Below are 18,620 nucleotides of genomic sequence, written 5' to 3' on the forward strand. Positions count from 1 at the left end.
CCGTTACATTGAAACAGCACGACGGAATCCTTAATCAATTGGAAAGGGCGGATTGTCCGTCAGCCCGTCCAGCCTCCCTCACGAGGACGCCTTGACCATCCATGCCGTTGTAAACCCGTTCAACGGCGAGTACCTTACACTAACACAGGCACGAGGTCCCCTGGAAATTAGATCCCGACTCGGGTTCTGATATGGAACGGATATACCGAAATAACTTCAGCCCCTACCGTTCTGGCTAAACGGCGAGGCAGGCGAAAGATCGTCTGATTTCATCTTTAGTGCAGAGCCTAGTAATATGAAACATCATTTTGTGGCCTCTGCGTTGAACAAACTCCTTCTAGTCGATGACTAAAAACGTTGCTGGCATGCACGTCCTACGTATGTCGAGTCGTGTGGACCACGTCGCCAGCCTCATCTACAGCCATCATCCCGGCTCCGATCACTCGGACAAGCCTCACATTGAACTGTTTCATTGGTAACGATCCGGATTCTTGGTCCGCGCTGGCACCATCGTTGAGATCCCCGTGCGTCATTCTCGTTTTGACTCAACTACCGGCCTCCCCGTTGGCCAATTCGGCTGACTTGCTTCCAGGGTCCTCCCATGTAACTAGTCCTTCAATGCCCTTCACAAGATCCAAGCTTTTGGTCTTCTTTTTTCTTCTGTCCGTCTAAGTCAAGGCTTCTATACCGCTCGTCTCAGCTTGTTCGGTTTCCATTCGTCCTCAATGCCTCATCATCTATCAGTGCTCAACTTACATACCCACCATCAGTGCCATCCCGACGATGTCATTAGCAAGGATACCCTCATTGAATCATGGTCGAGGCAGGGTAACAGAGTACTTGGTGGGCCTTGGTGATCCCTGGTGATCTCTGAATTTGGTCTTGCAGGTGAGAAGTCTCATCAGCATAAATATCTAGACATGGCGACTGTTTCGAATAGCGACCAATCTACAATCAATCTCAATCATCTCACACTACTTCTCTGACTACAAGAGAGGAGACCTCATTTTGGGTTTTCATCTGAATCTTTTCAATGTATCTTGACCCTTTGCCTACTATTGCATCAACTCTCACATCCTCTTCACCCGACATGTCCTCATCCATACTCAATAATCGCTCGGCTCGCAGTACGCCTGCCGGAGCCAACCCTGCCTTTAGCCCTCCCACCGATGCCTCCAGTTCTTCGACCCAAGATAGGGTTCCATACATCCGGGAAAACTCTCCAGAGGCCGAGAGCATACCTTCCAACCCAGCTATTACACCCATCATCACTCATGGGGATAGCCTCGCCTCACCCAGCGGCCGAAACTCCGAGACTGACACCGTCGTGCCTCTTCAGCCTGCTGTCAGCCAAGATGCCATGCGATCTCGTCCCGGTTCTCGCACCGGAAACTTTGTCACTCCCAAGGCTACTCGCTTCTCTCAAGATGGTACAGAGCAGCCAATCCAATATTCGAGCGGCTCAGTAAAATCTGCTCGACGACGCGCACGTGAGCGTGAAGATTATGACTTTGACCAAGCTGCCGACTACGCTCCTATGAGTGAATACGAACGCTATTACCGCAATGAAGGCCGCAACGACCGTGATCGGTACACTCGAAGGGGCCCTTACCCACCTCCTACATTCATGAACCGTCGTCGAGCACCCCCTCTTGACTCAGACGAGGAGTTTTACAGCAGTGACGACCCTCGACTACCTCCCAATGACAGACGTAGGATGATGGATGAAGAGGCAGGCTACACTGGTCGACCTTATGCTTTCCGACGCACCTCTACTCTCAACGGCTTCAACATCACCACTGGCAAGCTTCAGTGGAATGAGTTGAGTCGACAGGAGAAGTCTGAAATCATGCGCCTCCCATTGACACAATGGATGAACTCAAATTTCAAGAATCACTTCGTTGCTGGTGTGGGAGAGTTTATTGGCACCACTATGTTCCTTTTCTTTGCCTTTGCTGGCACAGAGGTCGCCAATATCCAGGCTGATACAAACAACAGGACTACCACGGGTGAATCCACTGGTAGCCTCAACGTTTCCAAACTCCTCTACATCTCTATCATCTTTGGTTTCTCTCTCATGGTTAATGTCTGGGTCTTCTTCCGTATCAGTGGTGGTCTGTTCAACCCTGCTGTCACCATGGCCATGCTGATGGTCAAGGCCATCAGCATCACAAGAGCCATCGTTCTGTTCCTCGCCCAAATCCTCGGATCTATGCTTGCCTCTGTTGTTGTTCGCTACCTCTTCCCGGAAACATTCAATGTCCGAACCACTCTTGGTGGTGGTGCATCTCTGGTCCAGGGTGTCTTCATCGAGGCTCTCCTCACTGCTGAACTGGTCTTTACTATCTTCATGCTTGCCAAGGAGAAGCACCGAGCTACTTTTATTGCTCCCGTCGGTATTGGTCTGGCTCTTTTCATTGCAGAGATGGTCGGAGTTCAGTTCACTGGAGGTTCACTCAACCCTGCCCGCAGCTTCGGCCCCTGTGTTATCACTGGTAGCTTCGACACGGAGCATTGGATCTACTGGGTTGGACCCGGTATCGGTTCTCTAATCGCCGTGTGCTTCTACTGGTTCATCAAGACCCTAGAGTACGAGATGGCCAACCCTGGCGCCGATGGTGACGATCTCAACGACCCTACCAAGAACCCTGAAAAGCGAGCAGAGATCCAAGCTTCCAAGCCAGTGCCCTCGGCCGCCTTTGGCTCTGGCAAGACCGCTTCTATTCTAAGTTAATGTTTGAGCTTGTGCCAACATGCCGATAATGAACGGAAACGATGAATACGATTCATGAACGCAACACAAGTGCCATGAAATTTAAAGTAACGGCGCAAGAATACGCGCAAGCCAGAGTTTGGAATTTGTTTAGAAGCTGGACGATGGTTAGGGTTAGCTTTGGCGTTTCTACTATGGGATTTATTAGTGTTGTAAATAGGAATTTTTCTATTGATCTACTCATTCAAGACTATGACATCGGTATCATCACCACCAAAATATTTGTGACAGCCTGAGTCCACTTATCTCATCTGGGAAGTGACAACTGATCGATTTTATCTTACTTCCTCGGTTATATATGGCACCGTGAGTGATCTTCTGCGACAAGTATCAAGAGATGCTGATCTATTGGTGTACTTAGCGGGTTGTCAAGACGAAACTACCCAAATGCCTGTAAGCTAGCCTAGCAGTCAATGTCAACAAAGTCGTAGGTTCTTCTTATTCGAACTTAGTTGATGGCTTCTCGACCACTCTGCTTTAGTTGGGTGCCATCTCTACCAGGAATATGACCATGTATATGCATGGAAGTCTCTGTAAGCAGCTGACCCCTTGAGCGTTAGGGTAACACTAGGATGTGACAATATCGTCCTAGTATTAGAAGTGAATCACGTAAATGCTATACTCAGTTGTCCTCATGATGTGAAATTCCAACAGTTCAGCTGCTGTTGAAGTTTTCTCTTAGAAATAGACAGACGTGTTAGATAAGGTTGCAATTACAGCGCAGCTTACGCAGAACCCGTAGGATACCTTGAAAGAAATACTAATTCCTCTTCTCAAATTATTCGTCTGGATAATACAAAGGGTGTTCGAGTCTAGCAAGGCATAGATATCTCTTCCAATGTTTCTGGCCATATTCGGCCAATATCATACACCTAAATGCCCAACGAACCTGGTAATCACATGCCTGAATTGTATTCTTTTTTTGTCTTTGTGTCTGAGCGATCTCTATCGCGATGTCTCATGTTCTGATTCCGATTAATCCATCATATGTATGAGTTCCATTAACTGTCGCTGCTCGCGCCGGCGCTGTCGACGAGCGCGCAGGCTGCTCAAGCCAAAACAAACGAGGATATATGAGAAGGAGAAACCGATTATGCCACCCAAAGCGCCGAGCATGAATCCAGCTGCAGCATCGCGGGTAAGTGGAATATGGTTGACAGTTTCGGTGCTGTTGTGTGTCATGACTGCTGCTTGGCCTGGTGTTTTCGCGATACGGTACAACGAGCGATCTCTATGAGGACTTGTTTCTCGATGACTAAAATAACTTTACCTGTTTTTTCAGGTTAGATCTGCTTCTCTAGATAGGCGGGTATCGTGGTAAACTCACAAGCGCAGCGTTGGGAGTATGCAGATAGCAATAGTATTCCTTCTATAAGATTCAGGGAATAGATCTCCTTGAAAACTCCAAGGCACTCTTTTTTTAATAAAAAAAATCGGGAGATATTTCCAGTAAGCTCTGTTGTTCTTCTGGTAGCAAAGACGAAGCATATATGGTTGCTGCAGTACTGTTGACCTGCAGTGAGGTGGCAGTGACAGCCAGCTGGCTGTTCATCACGATCAGCGCAAGAGTGCAGCAAAAGCTAATTGAATGAATGCCCAATCACTGGAGCTACTTTTATTTCGACTATTTGTTCAGTCACTCGCGCGGGCATTATCGGTGATGAACTGTTGATGCATTATGTGAATAACACTACGTCGGTCAGAGGCGGTTGGTGATAATCGGTGTGAATTCAGTATATCTTCTCGCTGCAAAACCAGCACACATTTATCCTTTTCCTTCTGGATGGAACGGCACTAAACTTTAGGTATAGCAACGAGATATAAATCCTAAATTTATAATAATTTTAAGGACTTTAACACATTTTAAATACCCTAGTAATTACTCTTTCTGAACTTTATAGCGACTGCTTGTGGTTAGGTACTCTCTATGGACTTAACTGATCTACTATTTTGTTATCTTTATAGTCGCCAGCTATGGAAACCTCTTTAACAAGTTCGCAAAGAAGCCCCGTTGGCTCAGTGGTAAAGCGTATCACTAGTAATGATAAGATCACTGGTTCGATTCCAGTACGGGGCATGTAACTTGTTTTTTGATTTTATTTTTCTCTACGCATATTATTGTGATATCGTGAGATGACCAGTTGTGGTGTTGAGTCCGATTTAGGTTTTTCTCTATTTTTGGGCGGCTGCGCACGTGGTTTACTCGTCATGACTGCGCTATAATTACATATATCGTAAGCGCTTCTATGCCCTCATGTTGTCACCTATTGTGTATTATATCCGTATGTAATACCCAATCTACCCTTGTATGCATGTCTGGATGAAATACGGTTAGTTTCATGTTTAAATAGCAAAGCAACCATTATCGGGATGACCGAACTCGGTTCAAGCCGCTTAGTGGAGATAACATGCGCTGGTATACGGAAGTCTCGTGTAACCATCATGCGGTACGAACCTACCCTGAACTGAAGTGAAGATAAGGTATCTGGTGTTTTATTCGAGACGATGATCAAAGCTTTGCAACTGACCAAATGATAACAAGTCATGTACGATTCCAAATCATGGGAAATTATCATTCACTGTTAGTCCCCAGGCTGAACATCAGCGTCTTGTGACTAGGTTGTCAACATGTTCTTTCCGTCCCCGACTCAACCAACCTTGGTCGTGATGACTTCACGGGATATCTCATCTCAACCCAACAAGTGGAGCCAGGCTAGTCAGTGCAGTATCAGCCAAGAGAACAAAGAGTCAAAAGAGAACATGGCAATAGTAATTAACTTCAACGACAATGGTCTCATTAAATGGTGGCGGTATGCCTTTGGTCTTGGACTGAGCGCTGTGTTTGGGACCCAACGTCTGGAGATATGTTGGTATCCAGCACGCGACACAGATGTTGGTAGTTTAATGTTGGTTTCCGAATCCAAAAAGAATCTCAAAAGAACAAGGCCTTGAAATAACCAGATTCAATGACGGACTGAACTCGACCAGGATCATGAATGAAACCCCATTAAATGCAGGCACAGGCACGGAAACAGTAAATTAAAGTTGATGTCATCCGCCCACTCGGCCCCCTTTTCGCTTGTGGCATGGTTATTAATTGATAATGATGGGCACTGCCGAGCCAAGATTGTGTAAATGAGTGGAAATTTAACGAGATGGGAGATCATCGAATACAATCAGTCAACTGCAGTTGCATTAACAAAGTTTGGCAGATGACAGCCATTCGGTCAGCATGATGAATGCTTTGCATGCGCCATGATGATGATGATTGTGAGCCTATCATTGAAACCAAGAACCAGGGTCCTAGTCAGAAGTTAATTGCAGGTATAAAAGTAAAGCAAAGCATCTCTATGCAAAAAAATGCATTTGGTATCCAAGATAAAGTCTTAAATTGATATAGACTGTAATTGGTTTAGGGGAGTGTATGTGGTGTGATAGCATCCACCATAATTACAACCTCATCATTTACAACAGCAATTTTATGTACCTATGGATCTGTGGGCATCAGTTCCATCTCGGCTAGTGATTACATAGATTCGATACGGTAAAGTCGGAAAAAGAAGATCAACAACAAATCTTTCTTTCCTCGCAGCAATCATTTATTTGCTAGTTGATCGATTTAAGCAAGGGGGGGTTGGGAAGTAGCATCACTGTTCTGTTTGCGGGGGCCGTCACAGTAATCAGTAATTAAGTCAACTACGTAGGTAGGTAGTATTCGATTAATGCACGGATGGTTTGTGTCTGTCAGTTTGGGGTTTTGAGATTCAAGAAGCATCATTCGATTTTAGATAGAGAGATATTACTATTAATTACCACCTCGTGTTTATGTCTTGTCATGCCATGTCTTGTCTTGTCTTGCCTGTCCTTTAGGATCATGAACTGAACAAGACAGTATCAGAATGAGACATTGTCTTGGCCCTCTTTTCCTCCTGACGTTCCCGTCCACGTTGTTACATCTTAAGACCAAGTCACTTACTTTTTTGAACAGTCAAGTCGTCTGTTGGTGACCGCTTTCATATTAACTTTTACGTCTTTGTTCACTTTCCCTTCCATCATCCGCATCCGTTTGAAAGAAAGAGATGCCATGCCGGGCTGTCCATCTTATGCACACCCTAGTCTTTACTAGTGCAACCCCACGCCCGCCGCCTCCTAAATGGAGCTAATTCCAGGGGACCTCTCCTCTCTGCCCTAGCTGACCCCTCCACTTCCAGCCCCCAGGGCCAATCTTGTACGGGCTCTTATCCCCTAAGACAGGCACTGGCTGAGCTGTGCGCGTGCACGTAGTGGGTAGTCGGGAGTCAGTAGGTGACCCTGTGGGGCAAAAGGGAGAGAATGAATGAGGTTGCTGCTACCTTAGCTTATTCTAGGTCTAGCTCCAGCTCCAAAAAAGGTAGAACCCGTCCCTTGGAAACTTCCATTAATTACCGTGCAAGTTGCCTTTGTCTTGAAAGCTGCAGCTCTCCCTCACCTTTTCCTTTTCTTCCCACGAAATTCTCGACTTCTCCTCTCTATACTTTCTGCGCATTACAAACTGTCATATCCAGGCAAGCAACAATCAACTCATCAACCTTTTTAACATATATCAATCCAATCAAAATGACTCTCACCGATGAGGAGCTCGATCGCGACTGGCAGCCCAACGGCCGTCGCCCTCAATCGTCCGTATTCCCCTATACTCGCTTCTCTAATCAATTGAAGACGTCCACTATGTCATCTGCAAACTCAGTATTATCGCGAACAAACATCTAATATATATCTCTCCTACAGAACCATCGCCCGCTCGTTTAGTGCTGAGCTTATGGACATCTTCCGCATCGAAAACTCTCTCACCGACCTGGATCAGCAAGTCCACGCCAAGTTGGTCTACCATTTACTCACCGCGTCACACCCATTGAATCACGCATCTAACAATTTCCCCCAGGAAGCAAACTGTCGACAAGGAAACCGAAGAACTCGCCGCCCTTGAAGCCCGCATTCGTGAAATGGAAGAACGCCTCCGCCGCTCTGCAGGTGGCGCTCAACAACCATCTCCACAGACCGCCAACCAAGCTCAGTCCCAGAGTCAGCAGCCAAGTTCCCTCGACGCACCCAAGGACGACTCAAAGGTCCGATCACGACCGGGAACAGCCCGTGCTTCCCAGCAAGCTCCCTCTTCGGGCAACATGCCCCCGACCCCGGGTGCCAGTGAAGGTGAATACTATGTCGTCACCCACGATGACTTGCAAGACGGCCCGCGCTGACGAAACTTTTTGACTTTTAAAGACGGAGATCACGAATAAAGCAACCTGAATCCTTTTTGATTATTTTTTGCTTCGCCCTTGATGAACCATTCAATTCCTTGTTTTTATTGAGAGGGGAAAATGCCCATTATTCCCACCGGTCAGTCTCTTACAAGAGAAGCAAGCATAGCATCCCTGAAGCTAGTAGACGTTTTTGAGTGCGGAGAAACACCAACGGCCGCCAACCAACCGCAAAACCACGGCCAGACCGCATTTCTCACCACATTCGTCCATTTTTAGGGGTCCATGTTTCATGACTGACTCGGTCGGGCCCCCTTCGACCACTGGCCAGATTTATTGTTTGGAAGAAAGCCACGAATGATAGCCGAGGCGTATATTACCAACGTCAAACGCCCTCGGCTTTTTTTTTTTCATTTTTACAATGTATATTGGTTGCTGGAGGACTTTCTCAGGAATCTGGGGAGCCACCACAGTGTACCCCCTTTGCTGAGCACCCCACATTATTTGTCGTTCGCTACCAAGATTCCCGGCGTTCATAGAGGCAGCATTTGCAACATCTTTGTTATTTATTATATCATTCATCCTCTCGCTCCTACAGTTGCGTCAGGCTACTGCATGTTGTTTATGGGATAATGTCCACGTTGTTTTGGGACATGGCATGGTCCACCATGGTGGAGTGCATGACTGCGTGGGTTGGACGGGTTGGGATGGGATGGAAAGGATTGTGACGTATTTGGATGGATGACATGTCAATTGATTGCAAGTGCATCGACGGGGCCTCAATCAACTCGATTCACGGCCAGCATGATGAGGTTATATGTATCTTTTCCAGTTGAATGGAAATTCACGAGTATTTGTCTACCTCGTTATATGAACGATGCCGCCTTGTCAAGTCTCGATCTTGCTCCCGTTTCTTTGCATATGACTGACTAGTTTTCTCTCGTCTTACAATGCCCTCATCGACAGCTTCCGTTTTAAATACCTGCACGCCCGAACAAACATACAACCAAATACATCCTACTTAGTCGTCGATATCGTCGAGGTCCTTGTTGGCAAACCCGACCTTGTTGTTCTCAAGGTCGAAAGCGACATATAGCGCTTTGAGAGCCACATCACCAATAATGGTTATACCACCCAGGTCGTCTGAGCTTTGCATGCCGCCCCAGCAGTACTCTGGATCGTCATCAGTAGGGCTGTAGTTAAGGTACGGTCCCGGAATCTTGAGAACATGCTCCGTCTTTGGCACCTTGAACATCAAGTCTGGCAGTTCGTCGGCGAACTCGCAAGGAAAAGTGAATGCGTCACCAAGGTCAGGGTTGACTCGCATATTTGGCACATCATTCCAGTACAAACCTGCAATATCTGGAGGCAGGAAAATTAGGGTTGTGCCTGTATCGATAGTAGCTTCGAAAGTACGTGCCATCCAAACTCGGCGTGAACCTGTCCACGCTGTCATGTCGAACGTGACGTCCCAATGGGGACTATCCTCTCGCGATGCCATCCATGAGATGTTGTCCTTGGCCTTGCTCTCGTCAATGTAGCCGAAATCAAAACGGCCTGTGGCATTCCGACGCAAATCGACCGTGAAGACCGCCTTATCCAACAGGGGACGGAGTTTGTCTAGCAGAGAGGGTGTAGGAGGATCTACGTTGCTAGGGAGCGTTTTGGCAAGGCCCATGATGCCAGTGAGTTCGGGTTCGCCCTCGAAGCGTGCTGCCATGAGCTGCGCAGATTGGATAGCCGCATCCTTGAGTTCAAAACCTCCGAGACGAACAGTATCAAGGTAGACAATGCCTTCGGCATGACTACCGTCAACTAACATGATATTAGTATGGTCTTTACTTTGGTCAAATAACAAGGACGCATTACCGTATTCAACCGCCCATTCAGCGTCGCGGACGCGATGAGCCGTTTTGGATGCATTGGGCTTATACAGGGGAGCCCAAGGGCCTTCAGTGACTGTTTTGTAGATTGTGTCAGTGGATTGGACCCAACTGACTGGTTAGCACAAGCATATTGCCTTGAGGTAATATCTCTTACAAGTCTGCAGACCCAGTATCGATGGCCACCTTGAGGGTCTGAGGAGGAGTGCCGACTTTGATATCAGCGATGTAGATGTCATCGCTACCCATAGGTTTCACATCCACACGGCCATCTGTAAAACTCATCAGTATCCGCAAGATTCACGCTACAATGGGTCTATACCATCATCGAGGAGTGAGAAAGCAGCTAGAGTCTCCCGCGAGACTGGCTTTCCCCATTTCTGGTGAGCCGCCACCCATTCCCGAACAAAATCAGGCTTGGAGCTGGACTTTCGGTTTGCTTCCAGTGAGAAACGCTTCGCACCCTGACGGTGAGGCGTGGCAAGGACGGTAGCAAAGCCTACTACGAGAAGCGCAGCAAGCAGAATGAAGCTCTTCATCTTGAAAGCAAAGGCAGAGCTGAGCAAGGGAAATGGAGGAGAAATATGAGGATGTCGAGATGAAGAATCGTAGGAGAGGAATCGCCAATAGATGTAAGAAAATGAGTCGAGTGTCAGTGTAGGACGGAATCACTCGGATAAGATGGACACCGAAGGAAGGCAAACATAGAATCGAAGGAAGGAGGTGTCAAAAAATGGTAAACAGGGCCTGGGCCAGTGGCTGATTTAAATGCAAGTCCCCGGAGCAGGTGCCATTGCCAACACCTGCCAGGCAGTTTCTCAGCCAAGTCAGTGTAAGCAAAACACCACCACAAGAAACCATTCCCAACACAAACACCTCCTGAATCCAATCTCATGATAGTCTACTTGGCGACGTCTCATTATAGTAGCATAAGCCGAAAAAATTATCACAGTGCCCATACCTGCCGAGATCTCTTGTAGTACATGAAGTCGCTTCCCATAGAGACAAGCCCCTTCATCGCGCCGACCATTACACAACCTCCTTGTAATCGGGTTGTTTCTCGCCTACGCGGGAACAAACATGGGAACCTGCATTTGCGACGTAACATGGCATGCGTAAGTCAACATGGCATCCATGTCTTTGGTAGCAGCGATGCGACACGAGCACATGGTGTTTGTCTGAAGGCGTGGAGATGCAGATATATTCGATGAGATGAATACTTGGGATGTTGGCCATGAGATAGCATCAAGAGACCAGATGAGAGTACAACAACTCCAGAAACCTTCCATACGTGGAATAGTTGAGAAACAGGGGATGACGAATACATTGCATGCATCGTTACGCTGTGTGCTGGGTTGGCATTGTAAATAAAACGGACCGTAGAACAGGACCGATTTGCTATATGCATTTCACATTCGACACTTATCGGCAGTTGGCGAGGAACCCATATGATCTTATTTATAATTTTTACTCTCAACAGATCAGAGGCTCTATCATCTATCGCTTGACCCGGTATCATTTAATCAAGATACGTATATAGCTATATCTCTCCCTTTTTTCATCATGGGAAAGCCAAAAGTCAACACGCCATCGTCTATAGTTCGTCATGTGTCTGCTTCTTCTCTCCCTCATCCTTCTTTTCGTTCTCCTTCTTCATGTTGTTGATCAGCTTCTCGAGCTGCTCCTTGTCGATCTCACCATCCTTCATGAAGTCCTCAGCGTTGAGCTGAATAGGCTCCTGTGATGCGTCTCCGCTTGCTGTCTTACTCTTCTTTCCTTTGCTCTTCTTAGCTTCCTTAGCAGCCTTCTTAGCCTGTCGGTTCTTCTCCTCAACCTTCCTGGCACCCTTAAGGGCGACTTCCATGCTGACCTTCTCAAGCTTATCACGCTTGGCCTTGAGGTCCTTGATGAGAAGCACAGGGTCCACGTTGGCAGCCAGCTTAGCCTGCTTGGGCTCAAGCTCGTTCAGCCAGTCTTGAGTGGACTTGTAAAGGTCACTAGCCTCCTTGAGATCTTCCAAAGTGTACAGAGGAGGAATAGGCCCCTTCTGCTTGATGACGTCTTCCATCTTGCGGGCTGTAGCAGCTGCACTGTCTTCGTCTTCGAGTCCGTCAAAATCGCCAGTACCCTTCTCTCCAGCAGCATCTGTGCTGGAAGATTCAGTTGATGAAGAAGCGGACGCCGACTCAGAGGCTGACTTGTGCCAGCTTTCGTGCTCAGCGATCTGCTCCTTGATCTTGTTGAGGAATTCAGAAGTTCGTTCCAGAGACTCCTTCAACGAAGTGGTAAGCTCGGGGCGCTTCTCAGACTCTTCAACTCTCTTCAAGATAGGGGCGACAAGATCCTTGAGGACCTTGAGCTTGGACTTGAGAACATCCTTTGTAGCCTCCGCGCCATCAGCGTAGAGCCAGTCACTTGTCTCGCTGGAGAGGTCAGCCAGCCTGGCCCTTTGCTTTTCACTAGAGGCATCGATGAAAGCATCACCTTCAAGGAGATCCCTAATCTTGTATGTGAACGCCTCGAGTTGGTTCAGAGCCTCCTCTCGCTGGAGTCGTGCCTTGTCGGAAGCGGCAAAGGACTTAAGACGGTCCTTAGAAGCAGAGATCTCTGCTTTAGTAAGACTTGGAATACCAAGATCCTCAACGGTGATCTCAACAGGGATGCCAACAGTCTCCCGCTTCTTGACCTCAGGCTTGACCTCCTCAGCGCTTCCAGAAGAAGCAGACTCGGCCTCAGAAGCAGTAGAAGACTCAGAAGAAGTGGTGGAAGACGAAGACTTATCGTCCTTCATCTCCTCCTCAGAGCCCTCAGATCCCTCCTTCAAGGGCTTTTGGTCCTTCTTTCCAAAGCCAAAGAGGTTCTTGACACCATCAACGAGGCCTTCTTTGACCTCGGCCTCGCACTCAACAGCAGCCTTGGCAATCTGAACCTCGCCATTCTCGTTGCTGAGTTTGACACCGAGCTTGAACTGAATCTCAGACTCAACACACGAAGGGTACTTTTGCTTGATAGCAGCAATAGTAGCAGTCAAGTTCTTTGTAGTAAGGGCCTTGACATCCTTTTCATCAGAGCCAATCTGCTGGTAGAATGTAGCAGTGAAATCCTCGCCATTGGTAAATGTAAGCTCCTTAGGAACGGCTCCCTGAGACACAGCAGACCAAAGACGCTGGTGGTGAGTCTTACCCTTGGTCTCCCACTTCACGCCAGATGAGTAGAAGCCAGGCTCTGAAATTCGGATCTCCTTGACGCGGAAGCTGGGGCTAAGCTCAGCGGCACGGAAACCAGCTCCAAAAACAGCAGCCTCATCAGAGTTGACGTTGGATCGAATTTTGTCTGTAGAACCAGAGAGCTTCTCCAAAACCTTCTGGACGAAGGGAGTGCGAGAAGCGCCACCGTGAAGGATAATAGAGTCGATGTCGATAATATCGAGGTTAGCGGCCTTGAGGGCATCGTTGATAACAACAGTAATCCTCTCAGCATGCTCGGCAGCCATCTCCTCGAACTCGGCGCGGCTGATCTTGTACCTGAAGTCAATGTCCTCGTACAGACCCTCAAAGCTAGCGCCAGTGTTTTGGTTGGCACTCAACACATGGCGAATCTTGCCAACTTGGTTGTTGAGCTTTGCGATGGCGCGACCGTGAGCCTTGACGCCCTCGGCGGCAACGGAAGCCTTCTGGGCGCCCTTGGACTCGACGAACTTCTTGACCATGTCATCGACAATGAGGTAGTTCAAAGCATCTCCGCCGAGAGTGCGGTCCCAGGCAGCGCCAACAACGTGAACCTCCTGGACGGTCTTGTTGAACTTGCCGATATCCTTGATTGCTCGGCCTTGGAACTTCATGACAGTAGCCTTGGTAGACCCAGCGCCCATATCGAAGATGATGTTGTACTCGGGCTTAGATCCGTTACTGACGTTTGGAAACTCTCGAGTAGTAGCGTAGTTCAGACCAACGGCAAGACCGTCGCTAAGAAGTCCCAGAACTTTCAGACCAGCAAGCTCAGCGGCTGTTTGAACAGCGCGCTTCTCGTCGATGGTGTAAAAAGGAGGAACGGTAAGAACAATGGAGCGGATGATGGATCCATCGCCAGCAGCCACTTCAGCGTTCTTCTGAATGCTCTGCAGCTCCATAGCGAGCAGCTCCTCAACCATCCATGCCTCCTGCTCCTCAGTGAAAGACTTGCTCTTGAATGCGGCTGTGTTTCGAGTAGGGTGGGACTGCAATTGCAGCGCGGGGTGTCGGGCGGCGTACTCCTTCACCACGGAGTCTTCAGTGGACAGGCCGAGGATGGTCTTGAGATTGGGATAGACATCGCTGGGGAAGCGGGCGGCGAGAGCCATGGCGTCGGCGCCGTAGGCCCTCTCGGGGTATTCACCCTTTTGAGGTCCATTTCTGGAAGGCTTGAAGCAGACGGCGGAGGTTTCTTTTCGTCGGGAGTCCTTGGTCAGGACAATCTCGAGGGGAATACCAGGCTTGACGAGAGTGGCCTTGATATACTCGGTACCAAGGTCGACACCCAAAACAGCGGAAATGGCGAAAACATTGGTGGCGAAGAGGAAAATCGTCGCCAAGAGCGTCATGAGCGGCGAGACTGGAGATGCCATGATGGTGGTTTGGTGGGGGTGCGCTCAGTTGCGCACACCAATTCGAAAGGCGGTGTCTTTTCTTATATCAATGAGGAACGTTGCCTCTCGAGAAAGTGGGCGGAAGTAAAAAAAAAAGAAAAAGCCCAGAGAGTCGCTTCCTTTTGAATGTATATGTTGGAGAAGAGAGGTTGATGTGGCCAGAATGTGGATCTCTCCCATGGGGACCAAGAAGCCACGATGGCTATTGAAGATAGTGGTAGATTCTAGCCACTAAAATGGAGAGGACAGCTAACAATAGGTACATAGCGGCGGTGACGTTAGTTTCTTATGCAAGGCTGATAGAAAGTCAGTAGTACAAGTAATATTCATTGGTGCGATAAACTTTAGGTGGGACATCAGGTCTCGGCCTCGCCTCAGTATTCAGTATCCAGCCTTCGCTTGACACATCAAGGCCCCAGACATTCTCCAACTAACGAATCAAAATTGACAAGTGGCCTATTCAGTCTCAGAACTTCATGATATTTCCTAACCTGACCACAACTCATGACACTATTTTGTGTAATTTCATGATGTACAAGCACGACATGTGCTGCATGGAGCCGCGATCTGGTCTTATCCTCGAACATCGGACAGTAGAAATCTCAGATCGTGCGGCAGAGCCACGCATGATGAGTACTTTTTGATCTAATTATTTAACGAAGTAGACATATTCATATTTCCTAATCCTAACACACGTGGCCTGTGTTTTTGTTCATGACTCTGAACAGACTGGCCTATTAGACATAGCCAACCAGAAGACACAATAAGCTCCCCACATTCTCCAAGACCCTTGTCAACACTATGACGGCACTTTGAAGCAGGATAGAGCTTGTCTTCTTTCAGCCTTATCTAATATGGCTTTATTACACCAAGAGCTATGAATTGAGACAGAAACATAGCAATGGGTCTGCCAATAATCCTGGGCAGAATAGCTTGCTGGTATGTGTTTTTACCAACTCTCAATGGCATGCGTTCACTATTCACCAATCGAAACATGGCACATGACAGACGCATCACGGCACAAATCGGCGGATATTAATTCACATTGTTGCCTACTGCCCCAGGTATCATTCCCGAAAGGCTTTCGTTGTTACAAAGGTATTACGAACTCCAACCGACACCGTGGCCAGATGTATATCCGAGTCCCAAAATCATCAAAACCCCAAAATGCAAAGTCCTTAAGTCCACCGTCCCCTAGCTTTTTGCCGTAGAAGTCTTGACTTGTAAACGCCGTCATTTCATGATGTACAGTTGCCCTTAGGAGATCCAAGGAGATTCGTAGGCTGTGCGTTTATCGCATGTAATGATTAGGAGCACTTAAGACTCCTCGGCGCGTCGAGCGCCTCCTCGGGGAGCACCGCCAGCACCTCCGCGGCCGCGACCACGTCCACGACCATCGCCGCGGAAGCCGCCTCGACCTCGGTGCTCACCACGTCCACGGCCTCGGTGATTACCACCCTCGTTGCGGGGTCGGTTTCGCTGTACCTGGTGGAATCCATCATTGGGATCAGCGGGGGCGGTGGTCTGATTTGCCTGGTTAGCTTCTTTAGCATGGAATATAGATGATGTAATCAACTTACCTCTGGGTGGTCGTCGGCCCAGGAGTTGGCGTTGGCAACACGAGTAGGAGCAGGAGCAGCAGCCTCCTCCACAGCCTCGGCAGGCTTCACGTCAACCCACTCCTGGGAAGTGGACATCTCATTGTTAGTGGAATCCCAGTGACTCTCGGCGACAGCATTGGCAGCGTCATCAGCGACACTGGCGTTGGCCAAGCCATTGGAAGAAGGCTCAGCAGTGACGGTAGGAAGGACAGTATCACCAGCCTCGATCTCGGTAGCGGCAGCATGCGCAATAGTAGGATCCGTAACAACGTCCTTAGGCTGTTCGGCACTCTCCTCAATGGGCTGAGCATCATCGTACGGGGTCTTGTATTGCTGAGCAAGGGCCTTAACCTTGGAAACTGTATCCTGTTAGCATAGATCGGAGAGCCGGAGGTCGAATCACTTACAAGGGGTTTGCAGCTGCTCGCCGGGCACACTGACAATTTGATCGTCGGATCCGTTGACGAGCTTCAGCATAGACTGAACAGCGCTCTCGTCGCCAGAGTAGATAGCAAGGAGGACTCCCTCGATGGCCTGGCTCTCGTCTGACTCGGGGTCTTGAGCTTCCTCGCGACGGTAGGCAGCAAGTCGCAGGAATTGTGACAGGACCAGCAGGTTATCATGAAGATCCTTGGTAGCCTCGCCCTTAGCCTCAGCCTTTGCATCGGCCTTGGCCTGTTCGAGTTTCTTCTCCCATTCTGCCTTGTCACCGGCGGCACGTGCCTTGTACTGCTCGTCGACCTTCTGGTATTGGGTGAGTTGCTCCTCGAACTGCGCTAGCTGCTGCTGGAGCGCAGGCTTCTTCAGAATCTGGGCTTTCTGATCGGCATTGATGATCTTGGACTCGATGAGCTCGTCGAGCGACTTGCCGGGATTCTCGGCTAGGAGAGAATCGGTCTTGGAAGCGTTGGTCTGGCCGTTTTGTTAGCATCGACCAGGCACTATAGCGGGGAGAAAAGTACGTACGATCTTCTTGTTTACGTTTCGGATGTTCCTTTAGCGGCCGTTAGCACTCAAGGTCAAACAGAATTTCTTGTCATGCCGCTTCAAAACTTACTTTTGAATCTCCTTAATGTAAGGGCTCTCGAAGCTGTCATCGCTGTTCTTATCGGCAGTGGCAGAAGCGGAGGTGACACTAGGGGCGGGAGATTCGGTTCGCTCAAGAGCCTTGGCGGCCTTCTTCTTGGCCGACTTGGATTGAGGCTGAACAGCTTGAGCAGCCATCTCGGTAGAGTTGTGTGTTTTTGGTGGTAGAGAGTTTGCGCGAGGCGTGGAGGCACTGTCGGATATGACGTGCGACAGGCTTGGGAGGGAAAGGTCGTTAAAGAGTTAAGTGATGAGGAAAGCTAAAAGGTAGAGATTGGTTCAGGTTACGGGTGAAGTAAAGTTGAGTTTGGGAAATGATGAGTTGGGCAGAGAGAGAAGAGGAGACGAAAGTTTGCTTGAGGAGAGATGGAGTAAGGCCAAGTTGGTGGTACATAGAAACGAAGCTGGCTCCAGCTGTCGGTGCCAGTGCCGGCCAGTGCCAGTGCCACTAATCAGGCTCAAGTGCCCAGGCAACCCCCTGCATTGACATGGACTGTCAAAGTTTCTAGAACCGGTAAGAATCTATGCGCTGAGTGCCAATGGCTCTACAATAGTTATGATCATAGGTATTATTGAGGCAAGGGAATAATGCATTTCATCCAAGCTCATCAATTGACTATTTATGTATTTCTGTCTTCTTGATACAGCCCTCTTAACAAGTGAGGCCATTCTGGATGGCCTCCATCGTCATGGCGAATGCCCCACTCAACAGGCGCATTCAGCTGAGGTGAGGTGAGGTGAAGTGGTCTCGTGCCCAAGTGCTGAGCTTCCTTCCTTCTAAATGGCCCCCTTTTGCATCCGCCTGGAGCAATAACGATCTCAACAGGTTCGCTTTCGTTTTTTATACGAAGCTATTGGATTATACAGCATGACAGCTATGCCAAATCGTTGGTTGTGTGTTATTGTTATTCCTCGATCGCGGCGCGGCTCTTGGTTATCGCAACATCATTCGTGGCTCGACGAGTACTGCACTTATTGTTCGTCACGTTTTATGACTTGGTTCAACCCTTGAACTTGGTCAATGTATCCTAAACGATACAAATTAGCAGATGCAAAAGGGGTGATGAATCAACCAACATACCCTCGTCACCTTCTTGATACTCCGCGCAGACAGTCCTCGCTCTCCAGACTGCTTGGAGTGGATCGCCGCTTCTTTAACAAGACTAATAATTCGATTAGCTTATGAAACTATATCTGGAAACGCTTGTTGATGCCATACGTTTCCATGAACAAGATGTAGTCAAGGAAGATCTGAAGCAAGTAAACATTAGCAACTGTCGCGATCATGAGACGAGCCAGACGCACAGTAACATCAGCATTCTTCTTGATATTGTGGTTCGAATGAGCCTTGATAATCTTCTTTACTGTCGCCTTAGGATAAGGCTTCTTTCCGAGTGCCATGGTTGATGAGAT

The 18,620-nt window shown here is 48.5% G+C and overlaps 7 protein-coding genes across 7 annotated transcripts; 2 read left to right on the plus strand and 5 right to left on the minus strand.

Moving 5' to 3' along the window:
* Positions 1-1,090: 1,090 nt before the first annotated feature.
* FSST1_012197 (aquaporin-like protein) lies at positions 1,091-2,734 on the plus strand (the record flags this gene model as incomplete). Its single annotated transcript, XM_083235401.1, has 1 exon — positions 1,091-2,734. The coding sequence occupies one exon, from the start codon at positions 1,091-1,093 to the stop codon at positions 2,732-2,734; it is 1,644 nt and encodes a 547-aa protein (XP_083081893.1).
* A 1,014-nt stretch (positions 2,735-3,748) lies between these two features.
* FSST1_012198 (uncharacterized protein) lies at positions 3,749-3,955 on the minus strand (the record flags this gene model as incomplete). The annotated part of the gene is made up of 1 exon (XM_083235402.1): positions 3,749-3,955. One exon carries the CDS (start codon positions 3,953-3,955, stop codon positions 3,749-3,751), a length of 207 nt encoding a protein of 68 aa, XP_083081894.1.
* A 3,414-nt stretch (positions 3,956-7,369) lies between these two features.
* Positions 7,370-8,013, plus strand: FSST1_012199 (uncharacterized protein; the record flags this gene model as incomplete). Its single annotated transcript, XM_083235403.1, has 3 exons — positions 7,370-7,431; positions 7,541-7,630; positions 7,695-8,013. 3 exons carry the CDS (start codon positions 7,370-7,372, stop codon positions 8,011-8,013), a joined length of 471 nt encoding a protein of 156 aa, XP_083081895.1.
* A 1,021-nt stretch (positions 8,014-9,034) lies between these two features.
* Positions 9,035-10,435, minus strand: FSST1_012200 (aspartic peptidase domain-containing protein; the record flags this gene model as incomplete). Its single annotated transcript, XM_083235404.1, has 4 exons — positions 9,035-9,828; positions 9,883-10,007; positions 10,054-10,168; positions 10,219-10,435. The coding sequence occupies 4 exons, from the start codon at positions 10,433-10,435 to the stop codon at positions 9,035-9,037; spliced, it is 1,251 nt and encodes a 416-aa protein (XP_083081896.1).
* Positions 10,436-11,490: 1,055 nt separating this feature from the next.
* FSST1_012201 (Hsp70 family chaperone LHS1) lies at positions 11,491-14,499 on the minus strand (the record flags this gene model as incomplete). The annotated part of the gene is made up of 1 exon (XM_083235405.1): positions 11,491-14,499. The coding sequence occupies one exon, from the start codon at positions 14,497-14,499 to the stop codon at positions 11,491-11,493; it is 3,009 nt and encodes a 1,002-aa protein (XP_083081897.1).
* A 1,338-nt stretch (positions 14,500-15,837) lies between these two features.
* FSST1_012202 (uncharacterized protein) lies at positions 15,838-17,345 on the minus strand (the record flags this gene model as incomplete). Its single annotated transcript, XM_083235406.1, has 5 exons — positions 15,838-16,044; positions 16,101-16,480; positions 16,529-17,033; positions 17,088-17,115; positions 17,179-17,345. 5 exons carry the CDS (start codon positions 17,343-17,345, stop codon positions 15,838-15,840), a joined length of 1,287 nt encoding a protein of 428 aa, XP_083081898.1.
* An 863-nt stretch (positions 17,346-18,208) lies between these two features.
* On the minus strand, positions 18,209-18,608 carry FSST1_012203 (uncharacterized protein; the record flags this gene model as incomplete). The annotated part of the gene is made up of 3 exons (XM_083223750.1): positions 18,209-18,235; positions 18,289-18,370; positions 18,427-18,608. The coding sequence occupies 3 exons, from the start codon at positions 18,606-18,608 to the stop codon at positions 18,209-18,211; spliced, it is 291 nt and encodes a 96-aa protein (XP_083081899.1).
* Between the last annotated feature and the right edge of the window lie 12 nt (positions 18,609-18,620).

This window comes from Fusarium sambucinum, chromosome III, assembly GCF_050947815.1.
Source record: "Fusarium sambucinum isolate potato_lamoka chromosome III, whole genome shotgun sequence".
Classification (NCBI taxonomy): domain Eukaryota; kingdom Fungi; phylum Ascomycota; class Sordariomycetes; order Hypocreales; family Nectriaceae; genus Fusarium; species Fusarium sambucinum.